This window comes from Rhinoderma darwinii, chromosome 4, assembly GCF_050947455.1.
Source record: "Rhinoderma darwinii isolate aRhiDar2 chromosome 4, aRhiDar2.hap1, whole genome shotgun sequence".
Taxonomy (NCBI): domain Eukaryota; kingdom Metazoa; phylum Chordata; class Amphibia; order Anura; family Rhinodermatidae; genus Rhinoderma; species Rhinoderma darwinii.
The window spans coordinates 150,862,639-150,890,493 of NC_134690.1; the positions used below are offsets into that span (position 1 = coordinate 150,862,639).

The 27,855-nt window shown below is 41.5% G+C and overlaps 1 protein-coding gene across 3 annotated transcripts in view; it reads right to left on the reverse strand.

The window, feature by feature from the left end:
* The window catches only part of MCF2L2 (MCF.2 cell line derived transforming sequence-like 2), a 396,533-nt gene that overhangs the window by 263,831 nt on the left and 104,847 nt on the right, over positions 1-27,855 (reverse strand). For 2 of the 3 annotated variants that reach the window (XM_075861683.1, XM_075861682.1), the window contains exons 4-7: positions 24,504-24,594; positions 22,474-22,593; positions 17,909-18,025; positions 5,472-5,621 (exon numbers count right to left, since the gene is read on the reverse strand). In XM_075861683.1, the coding sequence (XP_075717798.1) occupies positions 5,472-5,621; positions 17,909-18,025; positions 22,474-22,593; positions 24,504-24,594 (478 nt within the window). The remainder of the gene's footprint in view (positions 1-5,471; positions 5,622-17,908; positions 18,026-22,473; positions 22,594-24,503; positions 24,595-27,855) is intronic. The other variant, XM_075861681.1, reaches the window with a different exon arrangement.

The following is a 27,855-nucleotide window of genomic DNA, read 5'->3' on the forward strand; positions in this document are numbered from 1 at the left end:
AAGGTCTAATGGCCCTATTACACCAGCCGATTTTGGCCGGTGCAGCGAGCTCCGATCGTTTGCTCCTGTCACAAGGAGATATCGATGGGGACGAGCATTACTCCGATCGCTCGTCCCCATACACTATGAGGAGCATTTGCTCGTTTATCTGCTGATCATTGCAGTATTTACACAGGGCAATTATCGGCAACAGGCGTTCTATGAACGCTTGTCTGCCCGATAATCGCCCAGTTTAAAATCCCCTTTATTCTCCCTAAATTACACTCCACCTTCTTTCTCTCCAAACATCTATAGACAATTTAGATATCCCATATCTATCATGGTTTGACAGGAAAAATATTATATTGTCCCTTTTTATACAGAGAATCATCTATTTGTGCCAAGTCTTGTCTATACCTATACCTTAAACCATTTAAGAAAACTAATATTAGAATTTATATGGCACAATAGGGATGCTCATATTTCCATAAACATCCTAACTTGCCCTAAACCTATTAAGCGGATTGGACTGCCTGATACAGAACTCTATTTTAAAGCAATACACTTAACCTGTATCATAGATTGGGTTCGTGTCCCTGAACATAAAACTTGGGTCGGCATTGAACTGACCTATCCTTCCTGCTAATAATTTATGATCCCCCGCATAACCCCTTTAGTGGATGGTATTTCAACGAAAGTGAGAACATCTCAACCATCTATTAATTATTAAATGACCGAGGCTGTTGCTTGGTAATGTTCTCATTGCTCAGAAGATTGGGGCCCCCCCTAGCCATATTGCTCTTATTTATTAGATCCTCCTTGCTGACAAATAGTAAAAATCCACATTTCTAAGAACCCCTTTCCTGGTTTTAAGAGTTGGTCTTGAGCTACCTATCCAACCAAAACTATTTCCCAGATGTATAAGAAACATTTTCGTCTAAACACTACTCGCTCCATACTTCTTCTGGTTGTGGAAAAATGACCTAGGGAGAAACTTTACCCAAAGTGAAATCTTTCAAATTCTTGAAGCCCCCACAAAATTTCCAGCTGCGTCCGTATACTGGAGAATAGTTACAAGATGCTATTGGGGTGGTACAAAATCCTGGATAAAACATCACTACGTTCAATTTATAACTCAGACGCTTGCTGGAGATGCTCTAAGGAGAAGGGGGCTTTCTTTCATATTTAATGGGCCTGTGATAAGATTAAACCTGGTGGTCTAAAACGTTCTGGCAAAGTAAGCCTATTTCTAATAGCAAATTCCACCAACATGGCACTGCTTTCCACCGCCCCCCACCTTCTCCTTCTAAACCCCCAAACTCCCTATTTAGACACCTAATAGTTCCTGCCCATCTATTGCTGTCTTTTCTTTGGCTTTCTAACTCATTTCCTTCCATGGAAGCATTGGAATGCTAAGACCAAATATCGCACTAGAAATGCTTTTCTTTGGATTTGGCAGCCTTGGAGAAGCGTTAGACACTTTGTCTGAATTTCCTACAACCATTTTCCCCCTTTTCCTCAGTCTGCCTTATCTACATTTTGAGTTGACCTAATACGCCTACTCTGGCATCTGGATCCTGTTCTTTCCCACTGCTAGTAACATGATCTGAAATATATTTCCCAACCCTCCATGTTTCTCAGACTACGTTTTTAATTATAGGCTATTTAAATGATTGTAGGTGCAAACAAAATATACACAACTTTATTTTTGCCTTTTGCAATTGTTATTATATACACTGTGAATTATATATTCCCACAAGAGGACACTTCTGCATGGATTTCAACACTTTACTGTATGTACAGATGTGCCACTGTGACGTCACCTTTCATCTGTTCTTTGTTTCATGCTAACTTCTTGTTTGTGTAAAACGAAAAACTTTCAATAAGATGTTAAAAAATAAAAAAACGATTTGAAGGCTTAAAAAGACAGAAACGGAGAAAATTGTGGACGGTGGTAGGGGAAAGACACGGAAAATAGAGAGTAAGACATGGGCTGAGGTGGACCAAGTGCCAACCATCATAAACATACTTTGAATGTGGTTTATAGTAATGAGCTCTTGAGGGCAAACCATTGACTGGACCCATGAAATGGAATGAACTATAAAGTGTACGTTTTGTTATGGCCAGAACACTTCCTTATTGCTGGCTGCAAAACCTTGAAAGAACAATATAACAAGAAAATTAGATTTACTGGAAAAGTTATGTCTGCTGTTGCTGACAAGTTCTATTACTCCTGTTCAACAACATAAAACTTTGGCAGTCCAAGCTTACATTAAAAATGAACTTTGACTGTGATTAGAATTACATATCTTATGTATTACTTCATTATACATTTTGTCGAGTTTGAAACATCCAACAGCGATTACACCAAAATTGAAGTCACCTTCTTGTCATTCAGCATTTCTACCAGAGCAAAAAAAGCTTACTCCATTCTCAGACCTTCATAGCAGAACTGTAATGTATTTATGAAACAGGAAGTGCTCAGGGACATATTCAAAAAGGCTTAGGGCCGGTTCCCATCAGCGTTAGGTTTATGTTGTGAGTTCCGTCAGACTTCTCCATCGGAAGAACCCATCGACGGAAAGACAAACGGAAACCATAGCTTCCGTTTGTATTACCATTGATTTCAATGGTAATGCTTCCGTTGCTAATGGTTTCCGTTTGTCAATGTTCCGTAAGGTTTCCATTTTTTTGACTGCGCTATTGTTTCCGCAAAAAAACGGAAACATTACAGAACGGAGACAAACTGAAACCATTAGCAACAGAGAATTACCATTGAAATCAACAGTAATGGCAAAAGGAAGCTATGGTTTCCGTTTGCCTTTCCGTCGATGGGTTCCTCCGATGGAGAAGTCTGATGGAACTCATCAACATAAACCTAACGCTGATGGGAACCGGCCCTAAGACTTTTTGAATATGTCCCTGAGCACTTCCTGTTTCATAAATACATTACAGTTCTGCTATGAAGGTCTGAGAATGGAGTAAGCTTTTTTTGCTCTGGTAGAAATGCTGAATGACAAGAATGTGACTTCAATTTTGGTGTAATCGCTGTTGGATGTTTCAAACTCGACAAAATGTATAATGAAGTAATACATAAGATATGTAATTCTAATCACAGTCAAAGTTCATTTTTACTGTAGGCTTGGACTGCCAAAGTTTTATGTTGTTGAACAGGAGTAATAGAACTTGTCAGCAACAGCAGACATAACTTTTCCAGTAAATCTAATTTTCTTGTTATATTGTTCTTTCAAAGTTTTGCAGCCAGCAATAAGGAAGTGTTCTGGCCATAACAAAACGTACACTTTATAGTTCATTCAATTTCATGGGTCCAGTCAATGGTTTGCCCTCAAGAGTTCATTACTATAAACCACATTCAAAGTATGTTTATGATGGTTGGGACTTGGTCCATTTCAGCCCATGTCTTTACTCTCTATTTTCCATGTCTTCCCCCATCAACGTAAACCGAACGCTGATGTGAACACAGCTTTACTGTTTATTACATAATTGGGGTCTAGATTAAGAAATATCCCATCTGCTGGATTCATGAAGAATATCTTTATAATATGATATGAGAATAAGAATGTGACATGACACAATAAAGCCCCTCTGAAGCAGACTGAAAAGGCCAAATATCCCAGCATTATACACGTACAGACAAAAACTTAATTTTTCATGGCTGCTTCAAGAGGACCTGTTAGTAGGTCGTATACGTTTAACTGGTTTACTGACCTAAATAGCGCTTTCTCCCCGATTCCAGCGCGTTTTTTTTTCCCTTAGACCCCTTTTTTCCAGAGATATGGCCCATTGTTGTGTTGGCTCCCTATATGCTAATAAGCTGTAGTTAGCACACGGAGAGTGAACTATCCTAATTATCCTAAGTTGGAGATAGCTTCCCTGCTTCTGATGCTGACCAATCAGCGTGAGACAGCTTCAAAGCCGCCATGCAAAGCGTGATCTTTCGAGATATGGTTGTTCTGGCGAAATCACGCTGTGCCTGGCCGCTCTGAAGCTGCCTCTGATTGGTCTGCGTCAGAGGTAGGGAAGCTATCTCTACCTTTGGGAGAATGGGTAGTTCACGCCCCATTTGCTAACTACAGCAAATAAGGAGCCAAAACAAAGGGGGGGGGGGCATATCTCTAGAATGGGTGGGTCTAGGAAAAAAACAGCGCCGGAATCAGGGAGACAGCACTTTTCTGGTCAGATAACCAGTTTAACTTAAATGACCTAGTGACAGGTCCTCTTTAACTACCATTTGTCCTCATGGAGTTAATTTGATGATTGAACAACTTCAATAAATGTCTATTTGTAATTACTAATAAGAGGGCATTCAGTCAAAGTAGTAGATACACCGCACTCCATAACAAATGCAAATTACTTTTTCAGACCAAACAACAGTTAAGGCTCTGTTCACATCTGTGTTAATGTTTTTGATTGTTCTTGTTCGTCATAGGAGCAGAACAATGAAAAAATAGAGATTCCATATCCGTTGCATGATGGAAACCAGTCTTAGCTTTCTGCTCCACTGGAATAAAATGCAACAGATTTATTAAGAGACGCACGCCTCTTAAAAAATCTGTTGCATCTTTCCGCTGCCCGTACGACACAATTATAGCGTAACGACCACCATCTATCCCCCCTCAATCGGACAAGCAATTAAAAAAAATGAGCCACTTTACCGCTCCTCTTCACTTCTCTCCTCTGCGTCCCCTCAGACTCCCTCAGCATGGCATGGCTCATACAAGGTCCTGACACCGAGAGGCATCAGTGCGTTATATGCAATGCAGCACTCAACGTCGTGAATGCTGCATCTCATGCCAGGTCCTGTCGCTGACCGGAACATGCTGAGGGAGCCTGAGGGGACCCTAAGGAGAGAAGCAAAGAGGAGCGAAAAGGTGCGCATAAATGTATTTTTTTTTCTTTGCTTCAACTGTCTGATGGGGAAGGTGGTGGGGGTAGTCTGATCGGGGAGGGGGGGGGGCTATGGGACACAGCACAGACTTTTATTTTATTATGCCCCACAGAGTGAAATCTACCCCAGCTAGGAGCAAGCTTAGATTTTCCCCATAACTTATTCCAGTTTTCTGGTGTACATTATAACAAACTTGTTGGGCCGATTTGGCCCTAACCCTTTTGTGAGGCCAGGCTCCTTATTTCAAAAGTGGCGAGGACGGCCCAAAATTGCCAAAAGTCACAATTTTCAAAGGAAATTGTGACTTTTTGGCCCCTTTTGCGACTTTTCTATGCCAGAAAACCTGGCAAAGAAAGGTTGATAAATTTCCCCCATTGACTTTACTGGGTTCCGTCAGGTTTCCCTCACGTGTCTGTCATTTTGCAGGAAAAAATAGCACAGTATGCTGCACTATTTTGTCTGGCTAAAACTACGGAATCTGCACTGAAGTTTCCTAACGGAGCCTCAGACACGAATGTGAAAAAAGCCTTTAGACAACTGAATGAGAGTGTATCGTAAAGAGGGAGGTACATGCAGAACCTACTGTCAGATTTGTCTGATGTTCTGTATGTGACGAGAGTAGCTCCTCTGTGCAAATTACATCATTGGGGAGTTCTGTCTCTGCCAGGCTGGTTCCAAATGTCTGCAAATTCTGGGCTGTAGTTTTCACAACTTGAGCAAAGCTCTCAATGGCCTATTTCAGGAAAGATATTTCATAACATGTTAATTCATTGGGAAAGAACACAGATGATATTATAACATTTACACCGCAGATCTAGTTTAGAAATTTTGCTATGTAAACCACTGAGCACTTTTTTTTAAATAAAGCAACGTATTTGAGGATTTAAAACAACTTTTTCATTGTTTTTCATTAAAAATTTTTTTTACTTTTTGAGATACATAGAAGCTGTATCTTGTGCTCCAACCCATATCTGACATGTCCGTGAGACCGACGGCTTCGGTGACAGCGGTTCCTGTGTGTCTCTGACAGGATCCAGCTGTTATCGATCACATCTAAGATCATGATCCGCTGTGAACGATGCCGTCAGTCCCACTAACCTGATGGATTTGAGCATAAGATACAGCAACTATGTATCCAGGGTACATAGAAGCTGTATCTCAAAAAGTAAAACAATTTAAAACAAATAATACAATTTTAAATGTTGTTTTAAATCCCCTAATACTTCGTGTTATTAAAGAAAAAAAATTCTTCCATATACAAATAGTATTTAACAGCATTTCTCTTAGTTCTGAGATAGGAATGAGGGTTGCGTCTGTCATAGCGGTGGCCGCAACCCTGCTCGCTTGACCGCACGATTTTGCTGGGTATTACTGCTATGTTGGTCCGTATCCTAATGGTTCACAGCTGGCTGAATGTCATGGCATTTTGGGTACAGACAGAGCCATTAGGTGATATATATACATATCTATCTCAATATACCCTATGCAATGGATTGCCTTTTTCCCATTGATATAAGAACGCACACTCCATCTATTTGAAGGGAGGTTCGGTGGAAATAGCTGTCAGACAAGTGCCTACAGATATTTTGTGTATAGCTAAGGTCTTATTCACACGAGTGTGTCGAATTTGCATTTGCAAAAAACTGAACGTTTTCCATTCATATGCATGTCCATGTTGTGTTCGTGTTTTTTCTGCGGTCATTTGTTCTTCTTCTTTTGCAAGCTCTTCCTGGCTTTACTACGTTTTTTTCTGAATTTCTTTAGCAATCATGAAAAACGGACAGTACACTGACGAGAAAAACATTTGTGTAAATAAGGCCTTAGGAATAGTTTTTAGCAAAAATTATAACCAATACCTTTACTATAATGTCATAATGTATTATTTTAATTTTAGATTCTATTCATCAAATTTTACATTCATCAAACAATCCTCCATTTGTAGCAATTGCAGCTTTTTGAAACTCTGCAGTGGAAATTTCCACCCACAAATTCTGTAGCTCTTCCAGTAAAGTCCATCCCACAAGAGCTATATAAAAATGTGGTGGCCAGCACCAAACAGCCCCATACGTTTACATTTCACCCACCATGCTTGACATAAGGTAACACTCCTCAAGTATACTTTCATTTTTCCTATGTTTAGTATTCTTTGCCGGTAATCCACCATCCAATGTCTGTTTCCTTGACCTTTTCTTTATAACTGCCAGTATCATAAATGGCTTTTATCTGCTATTCTGCCTTTAACAGCTTCGTTATTTTATTACTGTTTCAGATAACACCGGTATTTTCTGTTCAACATTGGATGTAGTTGGTGATAGTAGATTCTATCCCCATTAGTTTCGATTTAATGAAAAAGAAAAAGTATGTATTCTATATGTCATTTAAATACAATCCAAATGTTACATGTTAAATTTAATTTAAAGGCGTTATCCCACCACATCATTCTGTGGATAGGTGAGATCTGTTTGATCGCTGGGGGTCCCACCGATCAAGAGAACAGGGTTTTACGAGTCCCCTGAACGAACAGAGACATCCGGAGATAGCCGAGCACTGTACCAAACTTTTGTGGGGTGGAATAAAAAAAAAACACCAATTCCGCCTATTTGCCATATTCTGAGGCCGATAACATTTTTCTTTTTCTATTGATGGAGATGTGTGAACGTGCATTTTTTTTTGTTGGGTAAGCTATAGTTCTATTAGTATTATTTTGGGGTACAAGGGACATTTTGATCACTTTTTATTAAATTTTTTGGGGGGAGTCAAAGTGACCAATAAACAGAAATTCTTCGGTATTCATATACATAATATACATATATGTATACACACAATCTTCAACATTGAAATTGCAACACCAAGAAGGGCAAGCTTTATGCAAATCGTGGAAGTAGCAGGTGTCGCTAAGATTTGAAAATTACCAAATTTTCAAGCACCTAGCTCCAATCTGTGGTGTGTGGGAAGGGCATAAAAGCCAGATTGAAAGAAAAGTTTTTTAGCCACAAATCTCAAAAATCAGATCAAGTGGTGTGGGATGATTGAGCGATGCCTCTGGTTCGTCGACGTGCCAGTTATCACCACTCGTCACAAGCCGAAAAAGACAGAATCCTTTAACTGAGAGACCTTTGTTTATCACTCCGGCAGATCACTACGCGCCTAGGCCGATATGTCAGCACTGTTCAACATTGCGTGTCCGGGAAGTTAGGAGAATAACAATGAACGGAAATGACAGCAAGAGGTGCGTGGAGGCGAACTTCTGCATGGACGAATCGTCTGATTGGAAGAATATCGTGCAGTGACCATTCTGTACCTCAAGTTTAATTGGACGTCACATGAAAATCCTAGGGCAGCATCCAGTGTCGACACAAACCATCAGAAGGCGTTTGCACGACATTGGGCTACGAGCCAGACGTCCAGTTACAGGTGTTCCATTGACCACATGCCCCTGCTCTTAAAGGCTATCAAGACAGCAATGGAGGCTGAAATGGAAGTCTATACTCTTCAGCGATGGGTCCCGCTTTTGTCTCGGACACCATGACATGGCATAAACGTTCTACCATTGGCCTGCAGCGTCTTTGAACTTGCCTCCTATCAAACACATCTGGGACGTCATTGGTTGGCAATTGCAAAGGGAGCTGCTAGCATCCAATCTTGATGATTTGCGTGCCCAGGTGCATTCAGCGTGGCATAACATTCCTCAGAAAACCATTAATAACCTCATTGAAAGTATGCCAAGGCGTGTAAGTGCATGCATTTTTGTACGTGGCGTTCATTCACGGTAATAAATAAATCAAGATGTTTGGAATATTTCGTTTCCATTTTATTTAGAATTTGCATATGATTAACATGTCTCTTGATCCTCTGATTTCCACAATTCCGAAATTTTCATCCTTGGTGTTGCAATTTCAATCTTGAAGAGTATGTATGTGTAAAGTCCATCCCACAAGAGCTATATAAAAATGTGGTGGCCAGCACCAAACAGCCCCATACGTTTACATTTCACCCACCATGCTTGACATAAGGTAACACTCCTCAAGTAAACTTTCATTTTTCCTATGTTTAGTATTCTTTACCGGTAATCCACCATCCAATGTCTGTTTCCTTGATCTTTTCTTTATAACTGCCAGTATCATATATGGCTTTTATCTGCTATTCTGCCTTAGACACCTTAGTTATCTTTTTACTGTTCCAGATAACACCGGTATTTTCTGTTCAACATTGGATGTAGTTGGTGATAGTAGATTCTATCCCCATTAGTTTCGATTTAATGAAAAAGAAAAAGTATGTATTCTATATGTGATTTAAATACAATCCAAATGTTACATGTTAAATTAAATTTAAAGGTGTTATCCCACCACATCATTCTGTGGATAGGTGAGATCTGTTTAATCGCTGGGGGTCCCACCAATCAAGAGAACAGGGTTTTAGGAGTCCCCTGAACTAACAGAGACTGACGGAGATAGCTGAGCACTGTACCAATCTTTTGTGGGGTGGAATAAAAAAAAACAAAACAATTCCGCCTATTTGCCATATTCTGAGGCCCATAACATTTTTCTTTTTCTATCGATGGAGATGTGTGAAGGTGCATTTTTGTTGTTGGGTAAGCTATAGTTCTACTAGTATTATTTTGGGGTACAAGGGACATTTTGATAAATTTTTATTCTATTTTTTGGGGGGAGTCAAAGTGACCAATAAACAGAAATTCTACGGTATTCATATACATAATATACATATATGTATACACACAATCTTCAACATTGAAATTGCAACACCAAGAAGGGCAAGCTTTACGCAAATCGTGGAAGTAGCAGGTGTCGCTAAGATTTGAAAATTACCAAATTTTCAAGCACCTAGCTCCAATCTGTGGTGTGTGGGAAGGGCATAAAAGCCAGATTGAAAGAAAAGTTTTTTAGCCACAAATCTCAAAAATCAGATCAAGTGGTGTGGGATGATTGAGCGATGCCTCCTGTTCGTCGACGTGCCATTTATCGCCACTCGTCACAAGCCGAGAAAGACAGAATCCTTTAACTGAGAGACCTTTGTTTATCACTCAGGCAGATCGCTACACGCCTAGGCCGATATGTCAACACTGTTCAACGTTGCATGTCCCGGAAGTTAGGAGTATAACAACGAACGGAAATGACAGCAAGAGGTGCGTGGAGGCGAACTTCTGCATGGACGAATCGTCTGATTGGAAGAATATCGTGCAGAGACCATTCTGTACCTCAAGTTAAATTGGACGTCATATCAAAATCCTAGGGCAGCATCCAGTGTCGACATAAACCATCAGAAAGCGTTTGCACGACATTGGGCTACGAGCCAGACGTCCAGTTACAGGTGTTCCATTGACCACATGCCCCTGCTCTTAAAGGCTATCAAAACAGCAATGGAGGCTGAAATGGAAGTCTATACTCTTCAGCGATGAGTCCCGCTTTTGTCTCGGACAACATGACATGGCATAAATGTTCTACCTTTGGCCTGCAGCATTTTTGAACTTGCCTCCTATCAAACACATCTGGGACGTCATTGGTTGGCAATTGCAAAGGGAGCTGCTAGCATCCAATCTTGATGATTTGTGTGCCCAGGTGCATTCAGCGTGGCATAACATTCCTCAGAAAACCATTAATAACCTCAATGAAAGTATGCCAAGGCGTGTAAGTGCATGTATTTTTGTACGTGGCGTTCATTCACGGTAATAAATAAATCAAGATGTTTGGAATATTTCGTTTCCATTTTATTTATAATTTGAATATGATTAACATGTCTCTTGATCCTGTGATCTCCACAATTCCGAAACTTTTATTCTTGGTGTTGCAATTTCAGTCTTGAACAGTATGTATGTGTATATATATATACAGTGAAGGAAATAAGTATTTGATCCCTTGCTGATTTTGTAAGTTTGCCCACTGTCAAAGACATGAACAGTCTAGAATTTTTAGGCTAGGTTAATTTTACCAGTGAGAGATAGATTATATAAAAAAAAAAAACAGAAAATCACATTGTCAAAATTATATATATTTATTTCCATTGTGCACAGAGAAATAAGTATTTGATCCCTTTGGCAAACAAGACTTAATACTTGGTGGCAAAACCCTTGTTGGCAAGCACAGCAGTCAGACGTTTTTAGTAGTTGATGATGAGGTTTGCACACATGTTAGATGGAATTTTGGCCCACTCCTCTTTGCAGATCATCTGTAAATCATTAAGATTTCGAGGCTGTCGCTTGGCAACTCGGATCTTCAGCTCCCTCCATAAGTTTTCGATGGGATTAAGGTCTGGAGACTGGCTAGGCCACTCCATGATCTTAATGTGCTTCTTTTTGAGCCACTCCTTTGTTGCCTTGGCTGTATGTTTCGGGTCATTGTCGTGCTGGAAGACCCAGCCACGAGCCATTTTTAATGTCCTGGTGGAGGGAAGGAGGTTGTCACTCAGGATTTGACGGTACATGGCTCCATCCATTCTCCCATTGATGCGGTGAAGTAGTCCTGTGCCCTTAGCAGAGAAACACCCCCAAAACATAATGTTTCCACCTCCATGCTTGACAGTGGGGACGGTGTTCTTTGGGTCATAGGCAGCATTTCTCTTCCTCCAAACACGGCGAGTTGCGTTAATGCCAAAGAGCTCAATTTTAGTCTCATCTGACCACAGCACCTTCTCCCAATCACTCTCAGAATCATCCAGATGTTCATTTGCAAACTTCAGACGGGCCTGTACATGTGCCTTCTTGAGCAGGGGGACCTTGCGGGCACTGCAGGATTTTAATCCATTACGGCGTAATGTGTTACCAATGGTTTTCTTGGTGACTGTGGTCCCAGCTGCCTTGAGATTATTAACAAGTTCCCCCCGTGTAGTTTTCGGCTGAGCTCTCACCTTCCTCAGGATCAAGGATACCCCACGAGGTGAGATTTTGCATGGAGCCCCAGATCGATGTCGATTGACAGTCATTTTGTATGTCTTCCATTTTCTTACTATTGCACCAACAGTTGTCTCCTTCTCACCCAGCGTCTTACTTATGGTTTTGTAGCCCATTCCAGCCTTGTACAGGTCTATGATCTTGTCCCTGACATCCTTAGAAAGCTCTTTGGTCTTGCCCATGTTGTAGAGGTTAGAGTCAGACTGATTAATTGAGTCTGTGGACAGGAGTCTTTTATACAGGTGACCATTTAAGACAGCTGTCTTTAATGCAGGCACCAAGTTGATTTGGAGCGTGTAACTGGTCTGGAGGAGGCTGAACTCTTAATGGTTGGTAGGGGATCAAATACTTATTTCTCTGTGCACAATGCAAATAAATATATATAATTTTGACTATGTGATTTTCTTTTTTTTTTTTTTTTATATAATCTATCTCTCACTGGTAAAATTAACCTAGCCTAAAAATGCTAGACTGTTCATGACTTTGACAGTGGGCAAACTTACAAAATCAGCAAGGGATCAAATATTTATTTCCTCCACTGTATATATATATACACACCAGTTAGACGCCATAACATTAAGACCACCTGCTGAATATTGTGTAGATTCCCCTCATGCCGCCAAAACAGCTCTGACCCATTCGAGGCATTTTGAAGTGGCAGAGCACTTTATCCTGCTGAAAGAGGCCACTGCCACAGGGGAGTACCGTTGCCATGAAGGAGTGTACTCGATCTTCAACAATGTTTAGGTAGGTCGTAGGTCTAAAAGTAATATCTACATGAATGCCAGGACCCAAGGTTTCACAGCAGAATATTGTCCAGAACATCCCACTGACTCTGCCGCAGTGGCGTAACTACCACTATAGCAGCCGTAGCGGCTGCTACGGGGCCCGCGGCATGAGGGGGCCCGTGTCGCCCGCCGGCACGGGCCCCCACCATGGCCAGAGGCTCCGCTAGCAGCCGCTATGGCTGCTACAGCGGGACGCCACTGAACACTATGGCAGAGCAGGGAGTTATCTCCCCGCTCTGCCATTAAACAAAAGACATGTATCCCCTATCCACAGGATAGGGGATACATGTGTGATCGCTGGCATTGATAGGGAGAACGGGGGACTAAAAGTCCCCTGAAGTTCTGCATCACAAACCTCGGACTTCCGGGGTCTGTGTCGTCAGCTCCGTAGAAATGAATGGAGCGCCGGTCGCGCTTGTGCGCATGCGTGACCAGCGCTCCTTTCATTTTTATTGAGCTGCGCAGACGCCGGAAGTCAAGAGGTTAGTCATGGAGAACTTCGGGGGACTTTCGGTCCCCCGTTCTTCCTATCAATGCCAGCGATCACACATGTGTCCCCTATCCTGTGGAGAGGGGATACATGTCTTTTAGTAGGACACACTGTAGGTGAGACTTTTTTGGGAGGGGGGGGCTGTATGGCGTTCTCTACAGGGGGGCTGTATAGCGTTAGCGCCATACAGCCCCCTCTGTAGATAACGCCATACAGCCCCCCCTGTAGAGAACGCCATACAGCCCCCCCTGTAGAGAACACCATACAGCCCCCCCTGTAGAGAATGCCATACAGCCCCCCCCTGTAGGGAATGCCATACAGCCCCCCCTGTAGAGAACACCATACAACCCCCCCCCTGTAGGGAACGCCATACAGCCCCCCTGTAGAGAATGCAATACAGCCCCGCTGTAGAGAATGCCATACAGCCCCCCCTGTAGATAACACCATACAGCCCCCTGTAGATAACGCCATACAGCCCCCCTGTAGAGAACGCCATAGAGCCCCCTCTGTAGAGAACGCCATACAGCCCCCCCTGTAGATAACGCCATACAGCCCCCCTGTAGATAACGCCATACAGCCCCCCCTGTAGATCATGCCATACAGCCCCCTCTGTAGATAACGCCATACAGTCCCCCCTGTAGATAACGCCATACAGCCCCCCTGTAGAGAACGCCATACAGCCCCCCCTGTAGAGAATGCCATGCAGCCCCCTTTGTAGATATCTACAGGGGGGGCTGTAAAGGCACTACCTACAAGGGGGGGGGGTTGTGAGACACCCAGGGGAGGGGGGGCCCCAGTCAAAAGTTTGCTATGGGGCCCAGTCTTTCCTAGTTACGCCCCTGCTCTGCCGGATTGCTTTCTTCCCTTGATGACATCTCTTCCCCAGGTAAGCTACGCACACGCACCCGACCATCGACGTGATGTAAAAGAAAACATGATTCATTAGACGAGGCCACCTTTCTTTGCTCCCTGGTTCAGTTTTGATGCGAACGTGCCCATTGTAAGCAGTTTCAGCGGTGCAAAGAGGTCATCATGGGCACTTTTCTGACACCTTTCTGTTCAAGCCAGCATTAAGTTTTTCAGCAAATTGTGCTCCTCTGTTGGTTTGGACCAGACGGGCTTACCTTTGCTACTCACACGCATCAAGGTTGTCTTCCTTGGAACACTCTTGGTAGGTACTAATCACTGCATACTAGGAGCACTCGACAAGACCTTCCAGAGATCCTCTGACGCAGTCGTCTAGCCAGCAAAATCTGGCCCTTGCCAAAGTCCCTAAGATTCCTACTCTTGCCCATTTTTCCTGCTTCCAACACATCAACTTCAAAAAGTGACTGTCCACTTGCTGCCTAATATAGACTCTTGGCTTTAAAACAAGACCAAGATTGCAGCTCTGGTCACAATCTACCCTGACTTAGAGCCTTTAATAGCAAGTATGTATAAGATATGTCCTTGGCAAGGAAATGGTTAAAGAGGATCTGTCACTAGTTTAGAAATGCCCAATCTCCTAGCTAATCTAATAGGCGCTAATCTAATAATGCTAGTGAAAATTGTGTCCCAAGACGTTTTTCGAGGTATGCAAATTAGGCTATGAAAGATTAGAATCTGATCTTTCATATGCCATGAGAACCAGGTGGTCCACAGCCTGAGATATGGCTATTTTAAGTGATCCCCGTTCCCACCAGTCCCAGTCTCTCACACTGTGTGAAGCAGCTTCATGCTGATAGGACAGCGTCAGAAGCTGTGAGGTAGGAGAATCACTGGTGTTGACACCCACTTGTCTAGTATAGCCTCATTTGCATATTTAGAAAAAAGCTCATAACTTTTAAAATAATAAACTTTTTGGGACACAATTTTCACTAGCATTATCAGTGTGACAGCGTCTATTAGATTAGCTAGGAGATTAGACATTACTAAACTAGTGACAGACCCTTCAACCCTTCAATGGCCGGGCCTGAAAAGGCCTTAATGACCAGATACATTTTTCTGTCTTTGCCTCTCTGCCTTTCAGCAGCCATAACTTTTTTATTTTTAAATTGAAGTGGCTGTATAAGGCCTTTTCTTATACGGAAGAAATTGTATTTATTTATTTTTGCGTAGTTTGGGGGGTAGAAAAAAATTGTTGTAATTGTAAGTCATATCATTTATTTTTACGCCGTGAATATAGGAAAAAGCAATTCCCAGCATCGTTTTTTGTTTGTTTATTTTTTATCCTATTCACTTTTTAAAGAGGCTCTGTCACCAGATTTTGCAGCCCCTATCTGCTATTGCAGCAGATAGGCGCTGCAATGTAGATTACAGTAACGTTTTTATTTTTAAAAAACGAGCATTTTTGGCCAAGTTATGACCATTTTCGTATTTATGCAAATGAGGCTTGCAAAAGTACAACTGGGCGTGTTGAAAAGTAAAAGTACAACTGGGCGTGTATTATGTGCGTACATCGGGGCGTGTTTACTACTATTACTAGCTGGGCGTTGTGTATAGAAGTATCATCCACTTCTCTTCACAACGCCCAGCTTCTGGCAGTGAAGCACTGTGACGTCACTCACAGGTCCTGCATCGTGTCGGCACCAGAGGCTACACTTGATTCTGCAGCAGCATCAGCATTTGCAGGTAAGTAGCTACATCGACTTACCTGCAAACGCCGATGCTGCTGCAGAATCATCTGTAGCCTCTGGTGCCGACACGATGCAGGACCTGTGAGTGACGTCAGAGATCTGCACTGCCAGAAGCTGGGCGTTGTGAAGAGAAGTGGATGACACTTCTATACACAACGCCCAGCTAGTAAAAGTAGTAAACACGCCCCGATGTACGCACATAATACACGCCCAGTTGTACTTTTACTTTTCAACACGCCCAGTTGTACTTTTGCAAGCCTCATTTGAATAAATACGAAAATGGTCATAACTTGGCCAAAAATGCTAGTTTTTTAAAAATAAAAACGTTACTGTAATCTACATTGCAGCGCCTATCTGCTGCAATAGCAGATAGGGGTTGCAAAATCTGGTGACAGAGCCTCTTTAAGCTAAATACCCTGTTACATTAAGTCTTCAGGTTATTACGGTCGTGTAGATACCTAATATGTGTAGGTTATTTCTTTTTATGTAATGTATGGCCAATAAAATATATTTTATGCAAAATAATAATTTTGTTACTTCTTTTTTGTAATCCCATTAAGGGATAACTTTATTTATAACTTTATTTTATACTTATAAAGTATTAGCATACTCTTGTTTGCTAATACATTATACTGTGTCACTATGACACAGGCTGCTGTTAGGGCACACTATGTGCTGCCCTAACAGCAGGCAAACTGAACAGACAGCCCTGGGGTCCTTTCTAGGTCCTCAGAGCTGACTGCAGAGGGATTCCCTGGTCTTTGATCGCGTCACCGGATTTCTGGTGACGCGATTGAAGGGGGGAGTTCTCTTTGATCATGCCGCGGTCACGGACCCATCAAAGGGTTAAACAGATGGGGTCGGAATCTTTTCCGATCCCAGCAGTATTCAGGTGGCTGCTCTAAGTTCAGGATCTGTAAGTTACAGGAGCATAGGAGTGCTCATCAGCCTCCTCTACAGCGACGCCAAAAGACGTCGCTGCAGACTAAGCACCGTCAAAAGACGGTGGGCGGTCATTAAGGGATTAAGCATTCATAGATAGTACAGATTATACAATACAACATGATAGCTGGATATGGTCATAAAACAATTATTTTAAAGGAATTACCTGGGACTATAACATTGATCATCTATCATTAGCGTAAGCCATTTATGTTTGATCAGTGGGGGTCTGACCTCTAGGACCTGCCGATCAGGACACTGAAAGGGCCGTAATACTCGCATTTACTTAATGGGATGTGCTGCAGTACCAGGCAAAGTCCCTCATATGAACAAGGTGCTGTGCCTGTGTAAAAAATTAAGGGAATGAGGTGCTGTTTGATCGGTGGGGGTCCGACCTATGGTACTCACCTATCAAGACAGTAAAGTGGACGCTGTGCTCACCCTTTATTGTTTACATATGTCCAGCGGCTCTATCGTATGGGTGGCCATGTCTGGTACTGCAGCACGTCGTATTCATGTAAACGTGAGTATCTCGGCCTTTTCACTGTCCTAATCAGCAGGTCCTGGAGGTCGGACCCCCACTGATTAAATAATGATGACCTAACCTAAGGATAGGCAATTAATCTTATTGTCAGAGAACCGGTTTAAAATCAAAGTATGCCTAATTATTGGTTATATGAGCGTTTTTTATCATATATTATTTCTAGGCATATCAAAATCAACCTGAGAAATAATTCTTTGTGCATTTAATGTAATCTAATACTTTTTTAATTTGGCATATAATGGATCATGCCACAATTTTTTTTTTCTGTTAGATTCATACGGAAGCAAACTCTGCCTGTATACAGAGGTACAGTATGGCCCTATGCACCCATATGGGTGCCCTGCTACGACTTCATACAGCACAATGCCAAAATACGGCCGTATGTATAAGGTCTTAAGAAAGTAATAGGGCTCATACATTTTTAATACTTATATCGAAATGTTCAATATGGTAAACTTCAGGCGCACTGAAAGCTCTGGTCATTTAGCAGGTGCACCTTAATGTGTTTTTACTCATTTCTTTTTGTGCTAGATATTGTTAACCTAAATACTATATGTAAAAAAGCTTTGTCAACTCTGAAGAAAGATGCAAACATTTTTAATAATAATGTTGTTTAAAAATGGCTGCGTGCAAAAGTACTGTACTGTAAAGTATAGATACTTGCAAAAGTATCAAACATCGCTATTTAAAAAAATAAATCATAAACAGCCAACATTTACTGGATAATTATTACTTACTGTCCTATGCTGTATCCATTGGCCATGGATGTATTCCAAGGTGCCTCCCAATTCATTGGTTAACTGACTTTTGTCAATGTATCCGTGAAGATCCGAAACTGAATTTAGCATAATAATCTGCAATTTTTAGCAGGGAGAAATACATTATTACTAAGAATTAATGAAAATCTATGTTGTAATTACCTTGCATATACTGCATGTTTGTTAACATCTATGTATGTAGACACTCACCAAATGAGAGACACATATACAGTATAATGGAAATCTTGAAGATGAAAAATGGGGGTACAATTTGTAAGATTTTCGTTTTTACACATAATCACTCACATCAGTCCCCGTGGCTAGTGCAATTCACATTCTAATTTCCCTATCTCAGATGAACACACTAGGGCCAATTTCATAGGAAGCCAAAAAGCCTTTCAGTATGGAGTATAGGAGAAAACTGCTGCACTAATATTAAACAACCCCCCCCCCCCCAACACAAAGAGAACAAGGCAACCGTGCTAACCATTGAGCCAAGAATGTCAATTGAATCCATAAAACACACCTCCATCTAATTGGAAATACACAATAAAAACACAGAAAAGTTTGATCAGAAATAATTCTATAAGCAGCCAAACCACCCTTTCTTGCCCAAAATGGAGCATCAGTTATCACTTTTACCTTTTGTTATATGAGGCATTCTTACAAGGCACTGGTACCCCATACCACCGCATAACTAGACAGATTTAGGCTACTTTGAGAGTTAGGCTGGGTTCACACAACCTATTTTCAGACGTAAACGAGGCGTATTATGCCTCGTTTTACGTCTGAAAATAGGGCTACAATACGTCGGCAAACATCTGCCCATTCATTTGAATGGGTTTCCCGACGTACTGTGCAGACGACCTGTAATTTACGCGTCGTCGTTTGACAGCTGTCAAACGACGACGCGTAAATGGACTGCCTCGGCAAAGAAGTGCAGGGCACTTCTTTGCCACGTAATTTGAGCTGTTCTTCATTGAACTCAATGAAGCACAGCTCAAGATTTACGAGCGTCACAGAGCGTCTCAGACGCCTCGTAAATTACGAGGAGGAGCATTTACGTGTGAAACGAGGCAGCTGTTAACAGTCTGTCTTTTCACACGTAAATGCCTCTGATCGTGTGAACATACCCTTAGCGGAACATTTCCACAGAAGATTCTGCAGCAAAACGGCACGTGTTAATGCAGATTTTGCGCATTCACAGCATGTAAATCCCTTCACTTGCATTATATTGTACTGTCTAAATCTGGCCTAACTGTTCAGGACACAGGACGATATCCGCTGAAGGAGTTTTATTGGTGGCCATATTGGTTGAATGCAAGTTGTTATACATAGCTTGCTTTAAACACAACTGTATGTAAGTTTGCATATGTACCAGTTGGGTAAAAGTGTGACTTGCTTGGCTCCTGTAATAAGTCATTTTATTGCAGGGAGCAAAGAATAGCTTCCATTGGAATAAGTTTTGTAAATGTTGTGCTCCTTACACAGCCCCCAAATAAGTGGAGCTCAATCCTTACTGCATATCACAGGGGAAGATGTCTACTCGTGGCCACCACTAGAGAATGGATTATCAGGTTGGTAGTTTTATTTTATTTTTTTATTGTGACATTTATGTGCAAGGAAAGACGGGCCCAGGAGAGACACTATGTCAGCAGTTTTAATGTAGATGTGGTCTCTGTATACAAAAAATAAAATAAAAAGTCTGTGGCCAATATGTGTTTCAGATAAGGTGATAAAATTTGGTATCGTGATAAAAGTCTATTTGTTATTTTAATTTCTTAAATGTTTCCATTACTGAAACCAAGAACAAATCCTGTGGGATGACATCAGCAGTTTGACACTCAAAACATAAATCAGTTAAATGTTCCACAGGCAGAGACTAAACACAATAAACACTGCTCAGATTTCCTTTTTATCTTCTCTTCCCTTTGCTTAGAAAGCTGAACAGAATCTCTGGACATCTGAAAGTCAAAAAAAAGTAGTAATCAGGGACGTAGCAATAGGGGAAGGGGAGATAGCCGTCACATCCAGGCCCTTGAGCCCGAGGGGGCACAAAGACACTTCTGCCCCATAAGAAGACACCAGTATTATAAATGGCATATGGCAGGTGGGAGCCCTGTTACAAATTTTGCGGCCCAGGAGATTTAAGTTACACCTCTGGTAATAATGGTAGAAATGAAAAGAATAAAACGTTCAATGCTAAGAGAGAATACAGTATCCATAAATGTAATGCTCATGAGATCTGAAAATCTAATATATGTGAAATACACCTTCCACTCACAAGAGACTGAAGGATAAATGCTTGAGGTTTAACCAAGGTATTGTCAAAATCAGGTGTTTAAGGGTATATTCACACACCGCAGAAACAACATTAAAGAGGCTCTGTCACCAGATTTTGCAACCCCTATCTGCTATTGCAGCAGATAGGCGCTGCAATGTAGATTACAGTAACGTTTTTATTTTAAAAAAACGAGCATTTTTGGCCAAGTTATGACCATTTTTGTAGTTATGCAAATGAGGCTTGCAAAAGTCCAAGTGGGTGTGTTTAAAAGTAAAAGTCCAAGTGGGTGTGTATTATGTGCGTACATCGGGGCGTTTTTAATACTTTCACTAGCTGGGCGCTCTGATGAGAAGTAACATCCTCTTCTCTTCAGAACGCCCAGCTTGTGACAGTGCAGATCTGTGACGTCACTCACAGGTCCTGCATCGTGACGGCCACATCGGCACCAGAGGCTACAGTTGATTCTGCAGCAGCATCAGCGTTTGCAGGTAAGTCGATCTTACCTGCAAACGCTGATGCTGCTGCAGAATCAACTGTAGCCTCTGCTGCCGATGTGGCCGTCACGATGCAGGACCTGTGAGTGACGTCACAGATCTGCACTGTCACAAGCTGGGCGTTCTGAAGAGAAGAGGATGTTACTTCTCTTCACAGCGCCCAGCTAGTAAAAGTATTAAAAACGCCCCGATGTACGCACCTAATACACGCCCACTTGGACTTTTACTTTTAAACACACCCACTTGGACTTTTGCAAGCCTCATTTGCATAATTACAAAAATGGTCATAACTTGGCCAAAAATGCTCGTTTTTTAAAAATAAAAACGTTACTGTAATCTACATTGCAGCGCCTATCTGCTGCAATAGCAGATAGGGGTTGCAAAATCTGGTGACAGAGCCTCTTTAAGATGTATGAAATGGATTTACAGTTGCAGAAATTTCTGCAATAGAACAACCCATGTAGTAGTTTGTGCAGTAATTCGGCCCATGAGAAGAGAATCAGCCACATAGAATGTTTGTAATAGACCAATTGGTAGCGGTGAAAGGGAACCTGTCACTAGCATTTCACCTATTGCTCTTCTTATGCCTGCCCAATGCCAAAAACTGGGCTGCCCTGAATTCCGAAAACCCATCTAAGATAGCACGCATGAGCCTGTCATGTATGGTCCGACACCCTTCCCTGCTTGGTCCGGGTCGCCGCTGTGGTGTCCCGTTGTGTGCATGCACCAGAATAGGACATCGATGAAGAAGCGCGGGATGTTGTGTGTGCTGGGGGGAGGCAAGGAGCTGTCAATCAAAAGTAAGGAGGCGGGGTTAACGCTGAAAGGGTTGAGGAATGAAGATATGACTCTTTTCAAATTAAGATATGACTCTTTTCTGCTCATTAGCATACGGTGCAGGAACACTAAAAGACGGAATACTGAAGCTACAGAGCCGACTAAGAAGATATGTATAGGTTACATAAAAAAAAAAATTCACCCACTACCACCAGGTATTGCTGGTTTAATAGGTGAAATGCTGGTGACAGGTTCCCTTTAAGGAAAGAAGAGGGAAAAAATTAGGGTATGACGGGTAGGTTGTACCTAAGTGAGTAGGTAGAACTGTCAGCTAGACCTGGGCATCTGTGAGGCGGGCATATTTGGCAAAAGAAGAAGCTTTATAATTTCTATATCACTAAAGATGTATGGATTGGATTTTCATAAACTATGTAAGAACATTATGAACAGCACCAATGACTTTCACACATGATTCATGAACTATGTACGCAGGAAGCAGAAGGACCTCCTATGGTATAGTGCTGAAGGTTGAACATGTGACAATATGTGACACAAGGGAAGTCTACCCAATCTCCTACTATTTCTGAACTATGTCTCAAAGTAAATTCCCATATGCATCACAAGTTTGCTTTAGCTTATCATGCCTCACAGTTACACAAACTAACAGTACACTGGCATTCATGGTTAAAATGCTCACTAGCTGTTTTCCCAAGAGAATACCAAAGTTTATAACGCTGTGCCCTGCCACATTGGCTGGAATAATGTTGGATATATTGATATGACTTTAATTGGAGTGGAATGAAGCTTTACCGTGAATATATGTATATGCAATATGGCTGACATTGTTATTTCTTTGTTCATTGTTTATTTCTTGATACTAATAAAAAATATTGGAAAAAAACAAAACAAAAACAATATGTGACACAAGTATGTGTTTGTCATACACATGAGTACATGCAGGTGAACACAAGATGAAAATACACGCTTACCGGTACCTTCATTTTAAAGTCATCTCTGTAGAGTTTAATTCCGATGTCTGCAATAGTCCTTTGTATAATCCGAGAGGGACGCAAAACAAAAACCAACTGCAGATTCCCTGGGAATGCTCCCTAAAAAAAAATAAGAATAGATACGCTGTTTTCTGATTACATGTTTGGAAATTAAAGGTAGAACGGGGTTTAGATAGGCGCAGGTCCCAGAGGTGGGACCTGCATCTATCTGACATATATGGCATATCCTGTGGCAAACCCCTTTCAGTACGACCCATGCTACTACCAATGTTTGTCTATGGCAGGGGTGCACAACCTTTTTTGGTCTGAAGGCCACATTGTCAGATTTAACCACTCATAAAAGCCGCAATACAACTTGAAGGAGTATTCCCATCGGAGACATATCAACAGTATATGCCATAAGTGTCTGATAAGCGAGGGGTTACAGCTCCGGCACTTCCACTTATTGGGAGAATAGGGATCCCTTGCTCCCCTATTCAGCACACCAGGTGGCCATGCAAAAGCACAATTCTCTCCACTTTAGTATATAGGAGATTCATGCACAGTCATCTCCCACCTCATCTCTTCCTCTCTAGAGTGACAAACAGAGTATCCAAATAGGGGGGTGCAAGAGATGGCTAGGGGCATCGCGGACTGCAGGCATAAAGGCATCGCGGGCCGCAGGTTGTACATGCCTGGTCTATAGAAATTGCATGACTGTGTGTTTGATTTTATGTATTGGTTTCAATATGTGTGGCTGGAACACCTGAGTTCTAGAAATTAGGAGGTCTATCCACATACTTTTGGCCATTTAGTGTATAAAGGGCATTACAAATTCAATTATATAGATCATTAAATAATTACTATTAAAATGTGGTGTATTGATTGCTTGTCTTAAAGGAAATAACCACCCTCGGAACACCATTTTTGGTATCTGAATAGGTCTAAAATTCTGTGCGGTTTCGATTCTTAATATATTTTTATAGTGGTTGGACCTTCATTTTTCATGGCCCAACTCCCCTGGCATACACATACAGTGCATTCAGAAAGTCTTCAGAACCTTTCAACTTTTTCACATTTTGTTATGTTGAGGCCTTGTGCTAAAAAACAAAACAAAAAAAAAAACAAGTTTTTCCCCATCATTCTGCACTTAATACCCCATAATGACAAAGTGAATACAGAATTTTAGACATTTTTGCAAATTTATTAAAAATGAAAAATTCAAATGTAAAAAAATTGAAAGGGTCTTAAGACTTTCCGAATGCGTTATAAAATTAAAAGATATAACTCTGACTGCCTGCAACCACTAGTAGACGGAGCTTATTGCATACTGTTTATACATTGAACTCAATTAAAAATTAATTTAGTGATGATGGCAAGTAACCTATCTTTTGACTCTATGGGGCAGATTTACATCTGTTTTTAGATGCATTTAGCTAGACGTGCTAGACACTTTTTTTTCTCCCTTATATCACCTATTAGTTGGCTTCATTTATGCCAGTTTTGCATTTTAAACCATGCCCCTTTGGGCAGACCCCACAAGCCAAGCCCTCTGCGTAGAATGCCGAATAAAAGTGTCAAAAAAAGTTATTAAATGTGGCACACAACATGTATCCCGGCCGGAACTCTGGGCATTTTGAATAGTAAATCTGCCCCAATGTTTATGCCGGTGATTTGGAGAATATATGAGGAAAATGGAGCTCTGACATATAAAAAATATATATTAAGAAATAAATAAGCACAGAATGTTGGTCCTAAAATTATAAGTAGTTAAATCGTGGTTATTCCCTTTAAATCTAAAGATGTTGGCTTTCACCTTTCTCTAGGCCTAGGTTTATTCAATATGGTTGCTGTATTTATATTTTATCTTAAGTAAAAGTTAAAACTGACAACGCTTGTTAAAATCGGGGGTAGAGAAATCAAGGAATGAAAAAAGGTTCAATGTTTAGAATGGCCGTTTTTGGGAGTATGTGCTTATGATATATGACTGGATACAATGGGCCAGAGATACAGGCAAATTAGAGACTTACAGCTATACGAGTGAGCGACGCTTTCACCGAGCTCCACTTATCTTTCCGTCTGTCTATAATGATGATAAAGCCAATGCTTGCAGCCTCAAGACTGAAAAACAAGACAGAGAGACAAGAAAGACAAGGGTTACACAACTTAAAAAGTTAAATACTAATGAAGTTTTATAAAAAAACAAAAAAAGTAAAAAATCTAAAGGTTTAACAGGTAGAACATATCAATAGAAAGTTGGCCAGATCACAGTTGGCTGAATCTGTAGTTCTCTATTAAATATCATGATAAATGCATAAAAAGACAACAAAACATGATTTGTGGCAGTAATTATTCATGTATTGCTAATGCTGCAAGTCTGCCAATCTATTTTAACTGTGTCAAATAGTTGATATTTGTGAGCATCAGAAAAGTTGGCAATCAGGTAATTGATTTTAACAACCTACTGTAAAGGATTTACCAGACACAGCTTCTGTGTCGACGCCCGTGATTAATCAGTCTGAATCTGCTCCTAGGTCTGATAGAGTGACTCGATCTGCTACCACTCAGGCTGGTAGGCTAAGGAGTGGGAGAACCTATCACAGCCTGGCCAGACGGAGCTCAGTCTATTTATACCTTCATTTCCTGCTTTACCTTTTTTTCCTTTGCCTGTGATTCTGTCTGGTTTCCTGGCTCTGCTGTTCCTGCTTGTACTATTGACCTCTGCTTCAATTTGACCCTGGCTTTATTGACTACTCTCCTGCTCTGCGTTTGGTACCTCGTACACTCCTGGTTTAACTTGGCTCGTTCACTACTCTTGTTGCTCACGGTGTTGCCGTGGGCAACTGCTCCATTTCCCTTAGCTTCTGTGTACCCTCGTCTGTTTGTCTGTCGTGCACTTATTGAGCGTAGGGACCGTCGCCCAGTTGTACGCCGTCGCCTAGGACGGGCCGTGCAAGTAGGCAAGGACTGAGTGGCGGGTAGATTAGGGCTCACCTGTCTGTCTCCCTACCCCGATATTACACCTACATTAATTGTACACCTCTATTTATTTGATACAGCTGCTAAGATTGTTCAGTTGGCATAAACTGAGTAAAACAGGAACACAGACGTCAGCCAATTTGCAACCCAGGATCTATAAGGCAAAAACATTTTTAGGGGGCTGGCACTTTTTTTTAGGACTGGTGACCTGACTGACAATGCAGCACCAGTAATATTAGTAATATTGATTCTGCGCAATATACATGTGTGTGTATGTAATATGAATTCTATGATGGTAGAATCGCTCTATAATGTTGTTATATGTGCCCTGGAGTTCTACCTCTTCTTTTTTTATTGATTATTTTGGAGCAAGAGTAGACTTTCCTAGGTGATTTACCAGACTTAAAAACCTTTTTTACACTTGGACTTTTATTCAAATATCATGATGTAATCCATGTGCAATCACAATACATCTTCATGGAAATGACCAAGATAATATTTGTGGCACTGCCAAGGATAAACAAGCAGATAAATGAACACTATGAAAATAATGTAAACAGAAATAAGTGCAAATATCAGCATTGAAGTGACATGTGTACACAGCTGTATATTCACATAAATACATTCATCAAACACTAATGGGTGCCAGATAAATGCAGGTAGGAACAGAAGAGCATGGGAATAAATAATTGTTTGTGTAATGACGTGACGATTAATAGTTAAAGGAGTTTTCTGAGCTTATGAAAAACACTGAAAAGTTCCTATGTGTGTCTGAATGCTTACCAGATGATATCACCATATCTCAGAAGTAGTTATTTTTCATTTTAATTATATTGTCCAGATCTATGCAGCACTGTCATTTTCCTTTTGCTGGGGCTTGCTGTGAGCGGAATTACTATGTAAAGGACTACAGTTCCCATAATACCTCTCCCCCCTCACAGATATTACCTATATTTATTGGATGCCCCTCTATAGCAAGGTGTAAAATAGTGCTGCAATTACTTGTTGTCTGCTACTGAGCATGTGAAACACGATCACTCCAGAGACAGGGAGGGGGCAACAGGGAGCAGTGGAGATAAGGGATATGACATGTGTGACCTCCCGTAGTACAGAGAGGAGGAGAGGAGAGATAACCACATGTTCAGTGTAAAGAACATCGCACCAGCAGGAGATAAACACCAGGAACATAGTGATGTGACTACATGTGAGACTGATTTACAGAGGCATTTCAGCTACAGATAGTACATTATTAATATACTAATTTTACTGCAGTTAAACAATTTGCACACTGGAAAACCCCTTTAAGATGTTTACTGCCATGTATTGTGACAATAGTAGGTTAGTGAACAGAACATGTCACCCACAACTATTGGGGCAAAACATCCACCAGCTCTGTGGGGTTAAAATCTTGAATAATTATTGCAGCATACAAAAGCTGAAGACAAACTCACAGCTATGAGTAAGGGTTAGAGTAACTTGAAAATGTATAATCTACTGTCTGTATTCATGGGAGGTCTTTTGCTTTTTCATACTGGAATAAAGATTCAAGATTTGGATTTCACTGAGCTGCTGGATTTTTGTGTTCCTATTTCAAGTATTGTGCCTGGGTTCCACCCCTATTCCGAAATGCAGCTGTGTGATTCACCACCAGTGGAAATGGTTGGCGTCTGCTCTCTTTTGTGTAACGTTCACCAGAGCTGTGGACCTACTGGACCACTCCACCGTAACGGAGTAGTAGCTGGTCAAACAAATCTAAGACAGTAACTGGTCGGTGGTACCTGGATGGCAGGCTGGTACTGGAAGCTGGCTCGTGCTGGATTATCGGAAGCTGGTTTGTGCTGGATTATCAGAAACTGGTTTGTGCTGGATTATCGGAAACTGGTTTGTGCTGGATTATCAGAAACTGTCTTGTGCTGGATTATCGGAAGCAGAATTGTTCACGGACACTGGATGAAGATACTGGACTTGTTACAGACAACGGACACAGATACTGAAGTCGTCACGAACTCTGGACTTGACACGGACACGGAAGTTGAAGTCATCACGGACACTGTAATTGACACGGACACCAGACACGGATACTGAAGTTGTCACGGACACTGGACTTGGCACGGACACCTGACACAGATATTGAAGTCGTCGCGGACACTGGACTTGAAACAGACACCGGACATGGATACTGAAGTCGTCACGGACACAGGACTTGACACGGACACAGATACTGAATTCGTCACAGACAATGAATACAGGAACAGACTACAGACCCTTTGAAGACTAACACAAGGTTAACAACGACATTGCTCAGGCACTGAGGAAATGAGCAGAGTTCCTTATATGGTCCAAGGTGTGCTGGGATAGGCTGGGGGGCAATATTCCTGGTACACGCACTGGCCCTTTAAGAAC